The 20,126-nt window shown below is 45.3% G+C and overlaps 1 protein-coding gene across 1 annotated transcript in view; it reads left to right on the top strand.

Annotated features, from left to right (window-relative positions):
- Window positions 1–428: 428 nt before the first annotated feature.
- The window catches only part of TMCC3 (transmembrane and coiled-coil domain family 3), a 104,414-nt gene continuing 84,716 nt past the window's right edge, over window positions 429–20,126 (top strand). The window contains exons 1-2 of the mRNA XM_040408858.1: window positions 429–446; window positions 1,848–2,009. Of these exons, the coding sequence (XP_040264792.1) occupies window positions 1,932–2,009 (78 nt within the window). The 5' untranslated portion in view covers window positions 429–446; window positions 1,848–1,931. The remainder of the gene's footprint in view (window positions 447–1,847; window positions 2,010–20,126) is intronic.

Genomic DNA, 20,126 nt, shown 5'->3' with positions numbered 1-20,126 from the left:
TAAAAATTTTAAGAATTGCTTCCAAAATGATGCCAACATAAAGTAGACATATGGGGAATGTTAAGTAATAAATATATTATGAAGTATCACTTTCTGTTTTAAAAGCAGAGAAATTGAAATTTTGAAAATTGCCTATTTTTCAAAATTTTTGGTAAATTTTAGATTTTTTCATAAATAAAGGTGAAATATATTGACTCAAATTTATCATGAAGTACAATGTGTCACACAAAAACAATCTCTGAATGACTTGGATAAATAAAAGCGTTCCAAAGTTATTACCACATAAAGTGACATATGTCAGATTTGCAAAATTAGGCCTGGGGCAAATGGCCCGGTCTGAAAGTGGTTAAAGGGGTTATCCAATATCATAAACTGCCCCCCCCCCATGTGCAGGGCCCCTCACAGGGAATATACTTACCCCGCTCCCGATCCCCGCTGCTGCTTCTCCCCGTAAACAAATGAAAACATCTGGATGAAAACATGTTCTTGAATAAAAGTTTTTCTATTTCATTGATATGAAACATAATGCGGCAGATTTACTAATACTGTCTGAAATTGAGATGAGAACACACCTACGTAGCGGCTGATGCTGGATGACAAATCTGCCTCATCTCAAGGGGACATTCACACGGCTGCAGTTTCGGTCTGCATCCGTTCCCATTTCAATGGGGCTGCAAAAGATGCGGACAGCACACTGTGTGCTCTGCACATCCGTAAGTCCATTCCGCGGCCCCACAGAAAAAAAGATCCATTTTGTGGGCAAGAATAGGCATTTCTAAGAAAGGACAGGACATACTGATTTGCAAAATGCGGAAAAAGTATACGGTTGTGTGAATGCCGCCTTAGAGTGTCTCGTCTAAGTTTAAACCACCTACTAGTTGGCTTACTTTGCTCTGGAATGTTGCACCCAAATTCTGGCTCAATTTTGGTGCCAATTTTCACAATTTAAGACATACCCACTTTTCCTTTTAAGCCATGCCCACCTGACAAGTGAGGCGCAAAAGGTGTCTAAGAGGGTTAATAAACGTGGCGGACATGTTCACTAAAATTTGGGCTCAATTCCTGCTCACTGTAACTCAGTCCTCTTGGGGCTGCATAGGCACGCCTGGCAGCCATCTAGCCAAAAGAAACTGTTAGCCAGCCCTGCATTTCCCAGCTCGTCCATGTAATAGGAGGTTTTGAGGCCACCATTGTGCCTTAGGGTGCATTCACACGTCTGTGTGTGTTTTGCGAAACCATGGATCCGCAAAACAGGGACACTGGCAATGTGCGTTCCGCATTTTGCGGACCGCACATCGCCGGCACTTAATAGAAAACGCCTAATCTTCTCCGCAATTGCGGACAAGAATAGGACATGTTCTATTTTTTTCGGGAAAGGAATTGCGGATCCGGAAGTGCTGATCCGCAATTCCGGATCCGGGCAGCACATCGTGCGGCCCCATAGAAATGAATGGGTACGCAATAACGTTCCGCAAAACGCAGAACAGAATTGCGGACATGTGAATGGACCCTTACAGAGAGGGATATATGGATTGGTGCATCTTCATGAAATAACCCATCTAGATACATTATTTTACATTTTTATAACCCACTAAAAATTCTCATTTATTCTAAAATATCTGTTCTTCACCTGCAGCAGGCACAGGATATGTACAGGTTTTATTGTATTGGCAGTTCACTGTCTCTGAGGTGAGAAGACACCCTGGTAAGTGGCGCGCACTGCTCTCCCCCAGCAGCGAAAGGGTGCAGCACGCAGGGGGCGTGGCTATGATCCACCCTGATACACACACGGACATACTCCCCGCGAGCGCACACACCGCGGTGCAGTACCGAGAGCCCTGTGCTGGCTGGGTATGTGCCAGGCAGGGTGCCCGTTCTAACATCCCTCACCATTCCTCCTGGGCAGGCAGCAGGATCTTCAGCGAGACACCATGCCGGGGAGCGACACAGGGATAGCCGTGGACCGGACTTACTCGGATCCTGAGAGGCACCAGAGGACCAAGACCAGGGTGAGAGAGCGATCAGTGATTATACCCATGCCCTTTACATGCCAGCATGCCGTATCTGCTTTCCTGGCAGTCCATGCTGGGAGCTGTAGTTCCACAAGAGTATTGGAATTTGCTTGGGGCGCAGTGAGCCCTCATGTTGCCTGAGGCGCAGAACATGGAGCGCTATAGAGCTGCTGTGTGGTGTCCACTGGCGTGTGCTCGTGTGTACACATGTGCGGTGTATGTGCCCGTGACTCATCCTGCGCCTTTAATTGTCGCTTCATTATCTTGTGTGCTGCCATGGTTGTCACTAGGAGGGCATCAGTTTTTCTCCTCAGCGACCTGTGTCATCATGTGAGGAATGTGTCACCCATGAGACCCATTACAACAGCTGGGGTCATGTTCTGTGACACATGTGTTAGGAGTCTCATCTGTCTGTCAGAGGTGCCATCTATCTACTATCTATGAATTTTACTGTATCTACTATCTATCCATCTACCTCATATCTATCTACTATCTATGAATCTCTCTCTCTCTCTCTCTCTCTCTCTCTCTCTCTCTCTCTCTCTCTCTCTCTCTCTCTCTCTCTCTCTCTCTCTCTCTCTCTCTCTCTCTCTCTCTCTCTCTCTCTCTCTCTCATCCATCTGTCTATCAAATAAGCTTTATTGGCAGGACTGAATGCATTTTAGCATTGCCAAAGCAAGTGGGAAATAATTGGGTAGGGTTGGGGACACGTCCACGGTTGGGGTATAGGGTAAGTGTGAATTATGGGGACACATCCAGGGTGGGGTGTCCACGGTATATCAGGCTCCTCTCAGTCTATGGCAGGCAGTATTATATTGTGCTGCTGTGGCCGCTGTGCTTCCCCCAGCAGTATGGCGAGTCTCTCTTCCTGCTCCATGGAGGTTAAGTCTGGGCAGAGATCAGACAGTCTCCTGAAGTGAGAATCCCTCACTGCTAAGTATTTGGGGCACCGCAGCAGGAAATGAGCCTCACCCTCCCGGTCGCACTGCTGGCACAGTCTGCTCTCCCTGGGCATGTACCTCTGTACAATGAGCAGGCTGCGGGCGCTCAGGATCTGTCGGTCTCTTGGATTGGGGAGTTTCTCCAGATATGGGGCCAGTTTGTACTCCCTCTTTAGGCTCTGGTATACTGTCCGCTTCTGTGATGTTCATATGTCGTTCCTTCAGACGCTGATATACTCCTCTTTACCCTTGTGTATCGTGCTCTGGATTTCCCCCTTTGCCAGGCTGTATTGGTTGATGGTTTGGGTGACTTGTTGCAGGGTGCTTTGTTTTTCTGGGGCTTCTTGGTGTAGCAAGGCTTTGTGATGGTAGGAGCCTTTGCTGCCATACAGGAGGATTGGGGCGATGATGGTGCCAAGGATTTTAAGCCAGACGGTGCCTTAAAGGGAATCTGTCACCTCCATATGGCCATATACAGTGCTTACATTGTCCTATACATGAATGTAATGGTACCTTTGTCATTTTCTTTACACTTGCAGAAGTTAGAAAACGAACTTTGATTCATATGCAAATGAGCGCTCGCAAGTGCCCAGGGAGGAGTTCAGTGTGTAGGAGCCCAGGCTGCTCTGCCTTTTTTCACTGTTTCCCCTGCCCCAGCCTCTGCCTATGCCCGCCCTCCTATTCCTTTGCATCATCCTTCGGTCCAGCCGAGATCCTGCACCTACGCACTGCATCGCTGGGTCGGAGCATGCGCACTGCGATGCCCATTCTTGACACGGCATCGCTTTAACTACTGCGTATGCGCCGGCAAAGGCCACATTACTGCTGGTTTTGCGCCGGTGCATGCGCAGTAGTTAAAGCGATGCCGTGCCAACAATGGGCATCGCAGTGCGCATGCTCCGGCCCGGTGAGGCAGTGCGAAGGCGCAGGATCTCGGCCCGGACCGAAGGATGACGCAAGGGAATAGGAGGGCAGGCATTCGTGATGCAGGGTGCACATGGCTGGTGCCCCTGTATTGCGGACCCACTGTATGCGAGCCACAATACGGCAACAGCCGTGTAAATGAGCCCTTAAAAGAACGTTTTCCTTTTATAAAAACTCATCAGCCCCCCCAATGCCATCATTGGACCCCCTGCCATCAGGCTCCCCCCATGCTGCCATCAGGTACCCCCCCAGTGCCATCACCTCCCCCTCCTAGCCATCAGTCCCCAGCACCAGTGAAATAAAATACTTACCTTTCCTGTAGGGGCGCCGCTCCACAGCTCTTCCAGCCTCTTCTTCACGCACTGCCCTCCTGACGTCGCACACGCTTACGTGCACTATGTCCTGACGATATGTGTATGTCAGGATACAGTGCAGTGAGGTGACGGCCGGCGGGAGACCATGGAGCGGTCAGTAATACCAAGCGCATGTAAATGTGGACGCACTCCCAAAAATGGCAGAACTGTACAATTCGAACCATCATTTGGGCGCATACATTGCCAGTGATTGGTTCAGAGCTAAATGAGCACTGATTGGATGCTATATTATCAATAAGCGCTTGTTTTGGGCCCCTGTAAAAGGACCCTAAACAGGTAAGTACCAAATTGAGGACTTTAATATTTGTAATGGTAAATGTGCCTGCTTGATGTAATTGCCTGTACAAATTCTTCAGCCAGGCTCTGTTTCCTCAAGCAGGAATAATGGACTGTGCCTGCTACTGAATTGATTTAGGATGCCCCGCTGCATAAGGTATTGGGGGAGATTTATTAGGACTGGCATACCGCTCCAGGGTCACAATGTGTTACATCGCACGCACCAGCTACACTGTACTTGGCACTGCCAGGCTGTGCATAGTTCTTTGTCTATTCTCCAGACAGAAAAGTGACTGAACAGACAAACTACAACAGAAAACTGGCACGAAATCACACATCTTCAGTGTAAGGTGTAAGTGGCCATTTTCAGTTGGGAAGAGATTGGTTGGAACGTTCTTCAGTGAGGTGGCTGAAAGATGGTCCTGAAAAGCAATATTTCTTAGAGAGAATAACCTCAGTAGTGCATCCGATAGGAGGGCCCATAGCATGTGCATCAACACTTACAGTACATGTATTCCAGTGAATGAACTGAGCTTTCCCTGGGGATAACATTGATTCGTTGATTGCCGGGGCAGCTTAAATCTTAAAGCGACCCTCCGGTTCAAGAAAAAAATTGACATTAACTTGGGAACAAGCAAAACACTTTTCTGGTGGCCTCCTTTTCCTTTATTTAGTATTAGATCCATGAATTTCCGGGCTACTTTTCTTTCTTCCAAGATGGCCGCACCACTTTTCCGATTGCCTTCTGTATATTGTGTATTTGGTTGCCCAATACACTTCCTGCTGCCCATGGATTGGCCAGCATTGCTCACGTGAACAAGGCTGGCCAACCCAAGAACAGGGATTGGAGGGTCACTTTAAGTCCCCCTTACATGTTAGTATCTTGTCGGCTGGACCTGCCAGTCTAAATTGCGTGGGGAGCCCCCCACTTCCCCGACAGATGATGTCAGGGGAGAGAAGCCACCATAGGTGGTAGAGGCTTTCTCCTTTCTCCTCATTGACAACACATGGACGCTCACTAAAACTGAGCATGTATGGGGGAGTTGAAAGAAATATCTGTCTGTTATTCCATAGGTTAGGGCTTGAGGAGTTCAAGGAGCCATGTTTAGGTTTTGGGTGGCCTTCTATTAATGACAGGGTTTAATTGGCTATTGGATTCTTCTGACTTGCTTCTAAAGTCTACAGCATGTTGTTCCTAGGTAATCAATGCCTTAAGTGGTTTCCAGGACTTCAATGTGGATGGGCTATCCTTAGGATAGGTCATCAATATCAGATTGGTGGAGGTCTGACCCTTGGCACCCCCACGATCAGCTTTGGTGAGTGCCCCTCCAGGTGTAGCGGCTGTGCCTGGTAAACAATGAAGGGAATGTGGCACTCTGAGCACCGTGGCACCTTCAGTCAGCTGGTAGACAGGGGTGCCAGACCCCCACAGATGTAACATGCAGTAAAGACATTTCTCTGCATCCTGGTGTTCGTATGTTTCTGACAGATTTGCTATGTATGTATCCCTTCCTTGGCTGATACTACCCAGGAACTCGACTCGGGGCATGGTAGAATCCTTGTGCAGGGTCTCCGCTCCCAGCTGCCTCCACATGCTGACATGTTCTTTATCACTGGGAGTTACATATCTGCCCAGCCACATCCAGTGAGACGTGTTGTGAAGAGACTTGCCCTGGGGCGAGGACTGCTTCTATTTTCCAGGAACTTGCTGGTCTTTCCTGTGCTATAGGGGGCTGTGTTCAATCCTTATCTGCACCACCCAGGTCACTGTTGTTCCCAAGTCCTCCCGGGCCGCCTGAAGCAGAGTCTAATCATATAGCAGGCCTCCTCTTCATTGGGACTTTGTGTGACCTATCTCCAATCCTACTTCAGTTGTACTAGCTCGCTTTACTACAAATCTTTCATCTATGACTGGCCAGTTATTATCAATGATGAACCATAATTTCATGATTTTGTGCATTTACACTGGCCAATGTTATAATGTACAGTGCTGTATTGTGTTACTAGTGTGATTACACTACTCACAAAAAGTTAGGGATGTTTGGCTTTTGGGTGAAATTTATGGAAAAAGTTCATACTACAGTGATATTATGCAAAAAAGGGTTTCAAGGAATCCAGCTCAATTGTGATAAAAGGAATCTTTTATTTTGCTTGCAGTAAAATCTCATCCATAAGTTACAAAAAGAGCGCCCACCATTGCAAACTATGTCAGCCCCAGTCTGTACCAGGAGGAGAAAAAATCGCAACCAGTCTGGCTTAAGACCAAAGGGAGCTACAGGTGTGGACACCACAGCTGTATTTGCTGCACACATATGTTGATCTCCAAGACCTTTGTTTCAGCATCAATTGGTAGTGTTTCAAGTGAAATCGTATCTCAATTGTAATACAACCTATGCAGTTTACTTAATTACATGTAAAAAGTGTAATCTGCAAAGTTAGAACACGTAAACACATGTCTGATGTGCCCCAGCATGGCAATCGCAATGTATCTGCAGCTAGTCTGCACTTTGCTGTCTGCCATGGTAGGGACACATCAGATATGGTGGTACAAGGCATAGAAAAAGTTTTTCTGTTCAAACGTGGAGGGGATCACAGAAGGAAATTATTAAATAATTCTGGATTTTTGCATTAAATACAATTCAACCAGATGGTTTAAATAAACATCTGGATTTAATTTTGCAGCAATAATCAATACTTTATAACCTATGCAGCTTTCATTTCTGGGAACACATATAGGGGATCTCCCTCTTCCCTTTCTTCTTTATTTTATTATATGTTGTTATATTCCAGTAACCTTTTATCCAGCATATACCTTATGCGTGTTTCTGCATAGTTTTTTCACTATGTTATATATGGTTTTTTGGTCTTTTTTGTTTACATGAGAAGAGTTCAGAGGTGTGGCACCTTTCTGGGGGCGGATGCAGTCATGTGAACACAATCCCCTATAAAGGATCCCACTCTTAATGTCTTACTGTGTCATGAGGAAGGGCTGGAATTGTCTCTGGTAGCCCGAAACGCGTAGACAAGACTGCCATTTTTGTAACTTATGGATGAGATTTTACCGCAAGCAAAATAAGATTCCTTTTATCACAGTGGAGCTGGATTCCTTGAAACCCTTTTTTGCATTGTTGCCCGGACCTGACACGGGTGTTCTGTGCTCACAGGTGAAGGAGGGGCAGGTGAGAGCTGCTGAACTTTCCTTTTCCTTACAGTGATATTATATCATGAAAGTAGGGCATTTAACCCCTTCAGGACCCTGCCATTTTTCACCTTAAGGACCAGGCCGTATTTTGGAAATTTGTCATGTCACTTTATGTGGTAATAACTTTGGAATGCTTTTACTTGTCTAAGCCATTCTGACACATTGTGCTCGATATGATAGTGGTACATTTCAGTCAATATTTTTCATTTTTATTTATTTTTTTAAATCCCAAATTTACCAAAACATTTGAAAAATTCCTAACTTTCCAAAATATTACTTTACATTTCCCATATGTCTAATTCATTTTTGGATCATTTTGTGAATTCCATTTTATTTTTTTGGGGACGTTAGAAGGCTTATAAGTTTAGAAGCAAATCTTGACATGTTTTAAGAAAATTTCCAAAACCCACTTTTTAAGGACCAGTTCAGGTCTGAAGTCACTTTGTGAGGCTTACTTAATAGAAACCACCCATAAATGGCCCCATTTTAGAAACTACACCCCTCAAGGTATTCAAAACTGATTTTACAAACTTTGTTAACCCTTTAGGTGTTGCACAAGAATTAATGGGAAATAGAGATGAAGTTTCAGAATTTCACTTTTTTGGCAGATTTTCTATTTTAATCCATTTTTTCCAGTAACAAAGCAAGGGTTAACAGCCAAACAAAACTCTATATTTATTACCCTGAGGCCTCATGCACACGACCGTCTGTATTTTGCGATCCACAAAAAACGGATCTGCAAAAAATACGGATGACGTCTGTGTGCATGTCAATGTCTCAATAACTTGTCATGTGGCCTGGAGCATCAATTACAGCTTGACAACATCTCATGCTGTTCACAAGTCAACTTGTTTTCTGCTGAGACATGACACCCGCTCTTTTTCAAGGGCAGCCCTCGGGTCATTGAGGTTCTTGGGTACAGAGTTACGAGCCTCGACACCGCGACTCAGCTGATCCCATAGGTTTTCATTGGGATTCAGGCCTGGAGAAAGTGCAGGCCAATCCATTTGAGGTACACCAGTCTCCAGCAGCCATTCCCTAATGATGCGACCTCAATGAGCTGGTGCAATGTAGTCCATGAAGATGAAATTAGGCCTGTGTTGTTCATGCAGAGGCACAATGACTGGATAATGATGTTACTCATTAGTATAGGCTTGTTACTGTATTATTCACAATGTGTAGGGCAGTTCTGTATTGACTAGACACACATGCCACACTGTAACACCACAAAAGGCAGATGGATAGCACTCCGTGACGTCTCCAACATCGCTGGCGGCCATCATTTCTGCTCAGTGTGAATCAAGTTTCATCAGTGAACAGCACTGAGGCCTACTCGGCATAGTTCTCTTCCACCCTAATCATCCTAGGGTTTTTTTTTTTTTTTAAACACCTCCAAGTACTTCTTTTACAGTCCACTTTAGCTTTTTTCAAGTTATGTAAATTAAATGCTTACCTCATCACTTCCCATTCCTAACCCCACCTCCCGTTATAAGAGTGACAGAATCGAAAGATCCTACCCTCCTCCCGAACTCGCGTCCCAAATCCCGCGCATGTGCAGAACCAGTCACCTCACTCACTGATGAAAAAAAAATCTAGAATATTCGCGATTGCAAAGATGTAGCACTATTTTCTAGATCTTCGCGAATTCTCAAAGTGCCAATATTCGCGATAAAAATTAGCAATTAGAAAATTTGCGATCAACACTACTACTGATCCTATAATGTATACTGCGTAGCTGCGAGACTTGGAAGAGAAGGGGTGGAGATGAGCCGTTTTTGGGCATGGCTGTACTACGAGAGTCAGAGAACGCTGGACTCGTCTCTGAAGCATGGAGGAGACCAGACTCATCTAAGGTTAATTTACATATATGGCTGGAACATTTATTTTAGATTTTTCTCTGAACTGATAGTTCGTTCAGAATTGATTTTAATATCCTTGTTAATGTATTAAAAAGTATTTATAGAAAAGTGAGGATAAATAGGCTTAGAAAGTGACAGGTTTCCTTTAAATGTGTCTGGAGTTGTGTGGCATTCATCATCCGGTTCCACAGGACATTGTTCACAAGCGGTCATCAGTGTGGGATGTGGCCAAAGGACATCCACCTCTATGCCTTTCTGTGACTCTTCCAGTCTCTGTAGCACCCTGCTGATGACACTCTGTGCCACTCTAAGCTCAGTGGCCACTTCTGTCTGAGAACATCCTGCTTGAAGCCTCGCAATGGCAAAGTACTGATGTTCAATTGTTAGGTGTCGTCTTGGTCTCATGATGAATACTAACAGGATGGTGTCTTCTAGGATGTGCTCCCCAGGACCCCATCAGAAATTGCAGTAAGCACGGTTTCTGATTTTAATACATTTTGTATCACCTTGTGTATGATGAAGGACTGTGATTTGAATAAGGTGATAAGTAGATTCTAGAGTTGGGGATCACAGAGAGAGGTGGTACACACTTTGCATATGTAATTGGTAATTAGCATACTCAATTGGGTCATGTGACCTTTTGAGAGGGTAGATATGTATTTGTTTATGTTCACATTGTTAGTTGCTTGAGAAAGACCACACAGGTCGAAACGTCGCACTGTATTGGTGAATAAAGCTTTGGATACTGAAGACAAAGAGAGTGCGGTTTCTTTACAAGTTTGTCAAAATATGAACAGCATGATGAGGAGAACTGTTTAACCCCTTAACTGTTTTACCCCAGTCCAGCTCCAGCAGTGGGAAAAGTAGCTAACTGGAAGGGAGAGGGCTGCATTAGATGCTGCTATCTCCTGAATAGTAGCAGCTAGAAACATGCAACTGTTCTTGTTTGAAAGCTGGCATTAAGACAATATTAGAATGACAGCAATATGTTCAGTACAGGGGAAGATATCACTAATAGAAATTGGGATGCTGTGAATGCAGCTGAAAATGAAAGTAAAAACTGGTTTTACCCGCGATTATTCTCGACTCTATTTCTAACAGTGATTTCTCCTCTGTTGCTTGGTATGAAAGCCTGGTCTGTCAGCTTTCAAACAAGACCAGTTGCGTGTTTCTAGCTGCTACCATTCAGGAGATATCACCATCTAAGTGTGCATTCACACGCAAAACACGGTTACCGGTCGTGTGCGTTCCACATTTTGCGGACCGCACATGCCCGGCGCTATAAAGAGAATGCCTATTCTTGTCCACAACCGCAACGTGCTCTATCTTTTTTGCGGGGCCACGGAACGGAACAACGGATGCGGACAGCACACGGTGTGCTGTCCACATCTTTTGCAGCCCCATCGAAATGAATGGGTCCGCACCCGTTCCGCAAATTTGTGGGACGGATACGGATCCATTTATACGGTCGTGTGAATGCACCCTAAAGCAGCCCTCCCCCTCCAGTTAGCTACTTTTCCCACTGCTGGAGCTGGACTGGGGCAAAACAGTTAGGTGGTTAAACACCAATTCTAATTGAACCAGGAAATTTATTGGGCGATTCATGGATCAAACACCTGTTGTGAATGTTGCCGTTAAGCTTCCTGTTAGAGAACAGCAAGTTGTGCAAAAAGTACTGAAGCATTGAACAGTTGGACATGTGCATTCAAAAGTTTAGAGAAGGTCACAGTAAGTTTATCTGTAAAGGTTAGAGCGCATTTTAGGTTCATCCTGAAATTTCACCCACAAGACAAATATCCCTAACTTTTTGTGAGTAAGGTATATTAGGGATATATGCTGATCATACATATGACAGGTATCAACTGTAGGCGATCTCTAAGGGCTCTTTCACACCTGCGTTGTTGTCTTCCGGCATAGAGTTCCGTCGTCGGGGCTCTATGCCGGAAGAATCCTGATCAGGATTATCCTAATGCATTCTGAATGGAGAGTAATCCGTTCAGGATGCATCAGGATGTCTTCAGTTCCGGTACGGAACGTTTGTTGGCCGGAGAAAATACCGCAGCATGCTGCGCTTTTTGCTCCGGCCAAAAATCCGGAACACTTGCCGCAAGGCCGGATCCGGAATTAATGCCCATTGGAAGGCATTGATCCGGATCCGGCCTTAAGCTAAACGTCGTTTCGGCGCATTGCCGGAGCCGACATTTAGCTTTTTCAGAGTGGTTACCATGGCTGCCGGGACGCTAAAGTCCTGACAGCCATGGTAAGTGTAGTGGGGAGCGGGGGAGCAGTGTACTTACCGTCCGTGCGGCTCCCCGGGCGCTCCAGAGTGACGTCAGGGCGCCCCAAGCGCATGGATCACGTGATCGCATGGATCACGTCATCCATGCGCATGGGGCGCTCTGACGTCATTCTGGAGCGCCCCGGGAGCCGCACGGACTGTAAGTATACCGCTCCCCCGCTCCCCGCTCCTACTATGGCAACCAGGACTTTAATAGCGTCCTGGGTGCCATAGTAACACTGAAAGCATTTGGAAGACGGTTCCGTCTTCAAATGCTTTCAGTACACTTGCGTTTTTCCGGATCCGGAGTGTAATTCCGGCAAGTGGAGTACACGCCGGATCCGGACAACGCAAGTGTGAAAGAGGCCTAATCTTACATATACTGTACATAAATGATTCCATCTTCTCCATATGATCCATTCTTTACCTCAAACATCTCCAGTGCTAAGGGTACAACCACACTGCTGTGCTGTGCTAGGGACACTGGGATGCTCCGCGTGGTCGTACCTTTAGGCCAGTTTCAGACTACAGGGAACACACTGTTCCAGTCCTCAGGTGACCGCACGGCATTAGAATATTTTATAGTGCTGTGTGTCCCTGCTGGACATTAGCTATAATGATTTATGTCAGTACTATTCATTACAGTCTGGCAGGGGCCCACAGCACTATAAATCAGACATTGGGCATGATGCAATCAGACAGCCTTGGGTGCAACCCGTGAACATCCAGGCTAGGATCCCGCGCCCAATGTATGTATTGGGGGGGAGGAGAGAGAGCTGTTGGCCGACAGCTATCTACTGTGTAAGGCCAGAAATGTAAAAACATGTTACAGACTTCCTGCAGATATCTCAAGTGCTATTGTATACTGTGAGGCCTTCTCTCCCTTTGTTCTGTCAGAATCTCATTTTGCTTAGTCACATGGGTGACAAAAATAGTCATGTTTGAAGGTAACTGACTGCTTAATCGCTTTGTTTCCTCCTATTCTAGTCCCCAGGGATTTTTGACATTCGGCTTTCCAGCTCCACATGCTCGTTTAGCAGAGCAGCATTGGATAAGTGAAGGTTAGTGAAAGAAAGCTAGTACACATGTGACGATATATGTGTGATATTACACTGCATCCATGTCCACCGGCTGAGAATGCCCCTGTCACCCTGATCCCCGCAGACAAGAAGTGGACTCATGCCAGCCTGTGTGCCATTATTACAGAGCGACAGGAGAACCCCCTATTGTTATATAACCTCCTTATCCGAGGCTAAAGACGTGGACTCAGGCCAGCCTGTGTGCCATTATTACAGAGCGACAGGAGAACCTCCTATTGTTATATAACCTCCTTATCCGAGGCTAAAGAAGTGGACTCATGCCCAGCCCAGGGAATAGTGTTGCCCTGACCTAGCTTTTCCATTATGGTCTTATTCAGAGCTGGGTGCCATCTATAAAAGGTATAATCTAGCTGAACATCTAGCAATGTGCAGTGTTTCTGAGTCAGTCGGCGTTCTTCTAGATGAGGGCTTTGTGAACTTTGAGTCAGAATGAAGGAATTGATTGAAAGCTGAAATACCAGTATGGATTGAGAAGAGTGAGCCTGCAGTAGTGGACTGTTGGGGAGGGGTGCTTTAATACAGTGTATTAATGGCCTCATATCACCAAGGTTTGTGTTCGGTAACATGCAAGGGGTTAACTCCACCAACCTTTGCACAAGTTCTCTATTTGCAAGTCCAATGACTACAGCAAGCTGTCACATGCTGTGTACTGATCAGCTGCTAGTAGACATATATATTTGGGACCGGTTTAGCGGAATAAATCCACAGAGCTGAAGATTTGCTCGATGGATTTGTGATCTTTCTTGACACTATAGTCGTATCATCCAGAGGACTGCACTGATGTTAGTATATTCTTATCATATTGCCTAAGGCAGGTTTCACACTTACGGCAGGGAAGTCCGGCAAGCTGTTACAGTAGAGAACAACCTGTCAGAGTTCTTCAGATTCGGCTTTAACAGATAGTGCCGCCTTCCCCCTGGAACCCATTGACTATAATGGGATCTGACGTTTTTTTTGTCCGGCCGCAGGTGTGAAAGTCATCTAAAAAGGGTGTATTCAGACAGTGTGGTTGTGTCCAGTTGAAACCACATTAACAACTACTTGCATTTTTGGTAATGGCCTCTGACCCTGACATGTTCTGTATCACTCAAGTGAAAGAGGCCCTAATCCCGGAACTAAAAGGAGTGGTAAAACAGCCATGTACATGAGCCCCTAGGGAAGAATGCATTACCTATGTCTTTGGAATGTGACTGATACTGGTGTGTTCAGAAGGCCTATGTTGTATCTGAAGGACAGCACACAACAGTTTTTACTGTGGAGAATGAGTGAAAATACTGCCTGATTTATTAGATCTGACAGGTTAGTATGCATTTCACAGACAATTATTATCATTGTGACAGGTCTGCCAACGTGAGAAGTTGTCTGGAACCATAATGATCTAGAACACATTCCTCCTCCATTTATTGCTTCTCCTATGAGTTCTGTATAGTCAGTGGAGCGTCTGCGTGGAGCCCAGCAGGAGCTTGTACACACTGGCCCTTTAGTATGGTGTCATACAGCCTCCATACACCACCATAGAGACTGTATGGTGGAGACATGGAACTTGCTGGGATTGTTTTTCTGCATCCATGTCACAAAAAGCATCTTAAATTCTTTGGAACCCCATGCAACTCTAATGCAAATAGACACGTGCTATAGAAAATCTCAAAGGGAGCTCAGACTCCAGCACGTGGACCCAGATTTACTAATGTGTCTGCTCCTTGAATCTGGCTAAAAAGGAGGTGCAGATTGATGCAGCTACAGTTTTTATAACTTGCTCGAGAAGGGGTGTGGTTTTTGGCGTAAAATACGGTCTTAAAGTAAGCCAACCGATAGTTGGTATTGAGTTAAAGAAAACTGTCTATCCCTGCATTACATTCATCATCCAATCTGAGCCCCTGTGATAAACAGGTACGACAGGTTGATATTCGCTAAGACTGGTCTAATTAGTATGCTTGTGAAAATGTTGGGCAAGTGACCTGAAAGTAGGTGCACGTCTAAATAAAAGGGTGAATTTTTAGGCAAAATGTGGTGCAACTCCCCATTCAAAACATATGTAGAAAAGCATGCGAGCCCTGGAGTGGAGTAGAGATTAGACATTTTTGGTGACTAAATCGGGCTCAAAATAAGGCACACCTACATAATTAGATCGGAAAATAGCTGTAAAATCAAAACAGGGAAGCGAGGCGCAAATGGCTCCAAAATAGGTGCATATCCAGTAGTAAATATGAAATAATACAGTCTAAAACAGCATTTTTACCACATAAAAACAGACGCCGACACTATAGTAAATGTGCTCCTCTCTCTACATTTACACCATCTGTAGCCCAGATTTACTAATGTGTCTCCGCCAAAAATCTCTTTAAAAGAGGTACAAATTGGCGCATCTAGCGTTTTTCACACTCCTTTCAGACATGCTCGGCAAGGGAGTAGATCTTGAAAAAATGGGTGAGATTTGTGGTAAAGGGGGTGGGGCCTAAGAGGCACCATTATGCGCCAAAATTGAGCCACAATTCCAATATATAAATCTGTCTGAAAGTAAGCTGCCCAATAGTTGGTATAGACTCCGACAAAAATGTCTATACTGATGGCCTGCGCCCCGGTGATAGATTCGGGTGCAGGGACAGGCAGCCTGGCTGAGCTTCCGCCATCTATAGGATTAGTAAATCTGCCCCGTGATCTCTTCCCACCTCAGGAGGTTGGTGTTTCCTGCCAAGCAGAACAGTCACCAAGTTCTGTAGTGATTTGGCTTCTTTTACACTGGTGCCATCTATTTTCCTTCTCCTCCTCCTTTGTAGGAGCAAAACAAGGAAAATAGAAATGTCAGATTTCTCGTATAACTACTGAATAGTGCTGAATGCACCCCATTGTCTATAATGGCGTGTGTTTTGGTTTTCGTTTGAGAGCAAGTTTTTTTTTTTTTTCTTTCTCTCTCTGCAGTTTTTGATGATATCTGGAACAGAGGCCCCTAATGGCGTTTCTGACACATGTGAACAGGCCCTACTGGTATTATCTACAGTTATGGATACTAATGGTTTTATAAAATGTTCCTTTGTTGTTTCATGCACATAGCTGCATGCGTATTTCAGTCAGCCCACAACGGATCGGTAAAATACAGATACCTTCCATGTGCATTTTGTATATTTCTTACTCCCATCAATAGAAATGACTATTCTTGTCTGCCGCAGATCACATAGCCGGCACCCGACCTCTATGACAAGGTGCTGCGATCTGCGGCAGTTAACCCCTCAGCATGTGATTCTGCCACCGGCACCCACCACCTATATTGGTATTAATGGGTTAGTTATCTTCATTGGTGGCGCAGTGCGCCCTCCCCAACACCCCCCCAGTATTAAAGTCATTGGTGGCAGTGTCCCCTCCGCCCTCTTCATTGGTGGTGCAGTAGCAGTTGTGATCGGATCCCCAGCAGTGTAATGGCGGGGTTCCGATCGGTCACCATGGCAGCCAGGACACTACTGAAGCCCTGGCTATTGAGTTTGAGACAGAAAACCAAAAGAGTGATATTCAAAAGCTCAGTTTATTTTCATTCAAATTTAAACACTCGTTGTACATTTCTAACATTTATTGCAACGTTTCGGGCCCAATTTTGGTGGCCTTCTTCAGGCTGTGTGTCTGAGGGAGTTCAGATCCACGGCGTGCATGAAGCCTGGCTTCCATGGTAAGCTCCCTGCTGCTGTGTGCACAGGGTAGCAGGGAGAGTGTAAAGTCCTATTCACCCTGATAGAGCTCTATTAGGCCTCTTTCACACGGGCGTTGCGTGTGAGGGCCGGACAAGATGCGGGTGCGTTGCGGGAAAATGCACAATTTTTCAGCGCGAATGCAAAGCGTTTTGCACTCACGTGAGAAAAATCTGCATGTTTGGTACCCAGACCCGAATCCGGATTTCTTCACAGAAGTTCGGGTTTGGGAACGGTGTTCTGTAGATTTTATTATGTTCCCTTATAACATGGTTATAAGGGAAAATAATAGCATTCTTAATACAGAATGCTTAGTAAAATGTCCATTGGGGGCTTAAAAATAATAAACTAATTTAACTCACCCCATACACTTGATCACGTAGCGGATCTCTTCTTTCTACTTTCTTTAGGACCTGGCTAAAGGACCTTTGATGACGTCACTGCGCTCATCACATGGTCCATCACCATGTTGATGGACCATGTGATGAGCGCAGTGACGTCACCACAGGTCCTTTTCATCAAAAAAGAAAAAAGACATGCCAGGCTGAGCGTTCAAGTGGATTAAGGTGAGTTTATTAATAGTTTTTTATTTTTTAACCCCTCCATCACTATTTTACTAAGCATTCTGTATTAAGAATGCTATTATTTTCACTTATCCCCATCCCGATCGTCTCCTAGCAACCAAGCATGAAAATTGCACCTCATCCGCACTTGCTTGCGGATGCTTGCGATTTTGACGCATCCCCATTCACTTCTATGGGGCCTGCGTTGCGTGAAAAACGCACAATATAGAGCTTGCTGCGATTTTCACGCAACGCACAAGTGATGCGTGAAAATCACCACTCATGTACACAGCCCCATTGAAGTGAATGGGTCCGGATTCAGTGTGGGTGCAATGCGTTCACCTCGCGCATTGCACCCGCGCGGAAATCCCGGCCGTGTGAAAGGGGCCTTAGGGTGAATAGGACAAGGGATTAAAAGATCCCAGGTTCTAGCCCCTAAGAGGGCTAATAGTTATTAAATAAAAAGTAAAAAAATTAAATAAAAAAATTGAGAAAACAAAAACACCAAAATATTAAGTATAAATCACGCCATTTTACATATAAAATGTATAAACCATATATAAATAAACATATCACATATTGCCACGTCCGAAAAGTTCAAACTATTAAAATATTTAAAAAAATCTCCTTAAAAATTGTCACCTCGTCCCCCCCCCCAAAACAAACACACAGTGTGCTGTCCGCATCAGTATGTCTGTTCCGTAGCCCCGCAAAAAAAATAGAACATGTCCTATTCTTGTCTGTGAAGGTTCTCATTTATCCAGGTCATGGTATATCTGTAAAGAATAAATCAAGGCAACTGGACTTACTGTAGATTTCTTGAAAACGTTTCACTCGTTCTTCCAACGAGTTTTCTCAATTCTGAGTGACTGTACAAGAATTCTCTGGAAATAAATATGTAACTGAATCAACATCTGGTAATTATACCCCTCATGGAGTCAAATGCTATTGTCCTATGTCCTATTCTTGTCCGCTTTAGGCATTGTTACAATGGATACGCAAAAATAACTAAACGGATGACATACGGATGCCATATTTTTTTTTGTGGACCGCAAGACACATACGGTCGTGTGCATGTAGCCCTGTCCCCATAGAAGTAAATAGGGCTTCAGTGAAAAACGCATTGCATCCGGAAGCAAGTGCGGATGCAATGCGTTTTTCACTGATGGTTGCTAGAAGATGTTTGTAAACCTTCAGTTTTTTTTATCACGCGCGTGAAAAACGCATCAAAATGCATTGCAATTGCGCAGAAAAAACTGAACAAATGACCGCAATAGCAGACAAAACTGACTGAACTGAAAGCACCCTAAACGCATCCATATCGTTCATGTGAAAGGGGCCTAAGACTGGGTTCACACGTGCCTGAATAGCTGCGGATTTGCCATCTCAGATTTTAATGCAGCAGTCCACATCGTCTGTACATACATGTACATTGTAGCCTGATAGTTTACAATGTTTGGACTAGGGATTGACCGATATTGATTTTTTAGGACCGATACCGATAATTTGTGAACTTTCAGGCCGATAGCCGATAATTTATACCGATATTGTGGTCATTTTCATTTTTAAAAAAAATAAAATTATTCCTACACAAATCTGCTGAAAATTAATGTTTATTGTTAACGTGTATTTTAATATTTTTTTTTTTTAAATCTTTCTTTCATTTATACTTTGGTGTTTTTTTTTTTTTCTCCTTACTAACTTTTAGCCCCCTTAGGGACTAGAACCCTTGTCCTATTCACCCTGATAGATCTCTATCAGGGTGAATAGGAGCTCACACTGTCCCTGCTGCTCTGGGCTTTGTGCACACAGCAGCATGGAGCTTACCATGGCAGCCAGGGCTTCAATAGCGTCCTGGCTGCCATGGTAACCGATCGGAGCCCCAGGCTTACACTGCTGGGGCTCCGATCGGAGGAGGAGAGAGGGGATCCTGTGGCCACTGCCACCTATGATTAATACTTGGGGGGGGCGCACTGCGCCACCAATGTTTTTAACACTGGGATGGGGGCTTGGGGGGGCGCACTGCGCCACCAATGAAGAGAAATCTCTCATTAATTCATATACAGGAGGCGGGAGCTGGCTGCAGAATCACATAGCCGGCTCCCGACAACTATGACAAGTAGCTGCGATCCGCGGCACCTGAGGGATTAACTACCGCAGATCGCAGCTACTTGTCATAGAGGTCGGGAGCCGGCTATGTGATCCTGCAACCAGCTCCCGCCTCCTGTATATGAATTAATGAGAGATTTCTCTTCATTGGTGGCGCAGCGGCCACAGCCCCGCCCCTCCTCTTGTCCTCCTTCCTCTCACTGGCTGCAGCGGCACAGGGGGGAGGGAGACACTGCTTCCTTCTCCCCTGTGCTGCTGAGGGAACACGGAGAGCGCTGAGCAGCGCGATCCTTGTTCCCCATACGTTATCGGAATATCGGCAAAATAGATGCCAATAACGGTCAAAATACTGAATATCGGCCGATAATATCGGTAAAACCGGTAATCGGTCGATCCCTAGTTTCGACCCATGAAAGGTCCTCTTTAAGGCCTCATGCACACACCCGTTGTGCGGCCGTTCCATGCATTGGGGACCGCAATTGCGGTCCCAAATGCACGGGCCGTGGTCTGTCTGCACCGCAAAAAAATATGACATGTCATATTTATTTGCGGTGCGGAACAACGGAAAGAAACACCATGGAAGCACTCTGTAGTGCTTCCGGTGTTCCGTTCCGCATCTCCGTAATTGCAGACCCATTCAAGTGAATGGGTCCGCATCCGTGATGCACACGGCCAGCGGCCATGGATTGCCAACCCGCTGTTTTCAGGCCGCAATACAGCCACGGCTGCCCACCGGTCGTGTGCATGAGACCTAAGGGTACATCCACAAGTCTAAGCTCATCTGGAAAACCCCAATAATCTTATATTTCTT

This window comes from Bufo bufo, chromosome 1, assembly GCF_905171765.1.
Source record: "Bufo bufo chromosome 1, aBufBuf1.1, whole genome shotgun sequence".
NCBI classification, from domain to species: Eukaryota; Metazoa; Chordata; class Amphibia; order Anura; family Bufonidae; genus Bufo; species Bufo bufo.
Note: the sequence above shows the minus strand (reverse complement) of the source record. Positions and strands in the feature narration are given on the sequence as shown.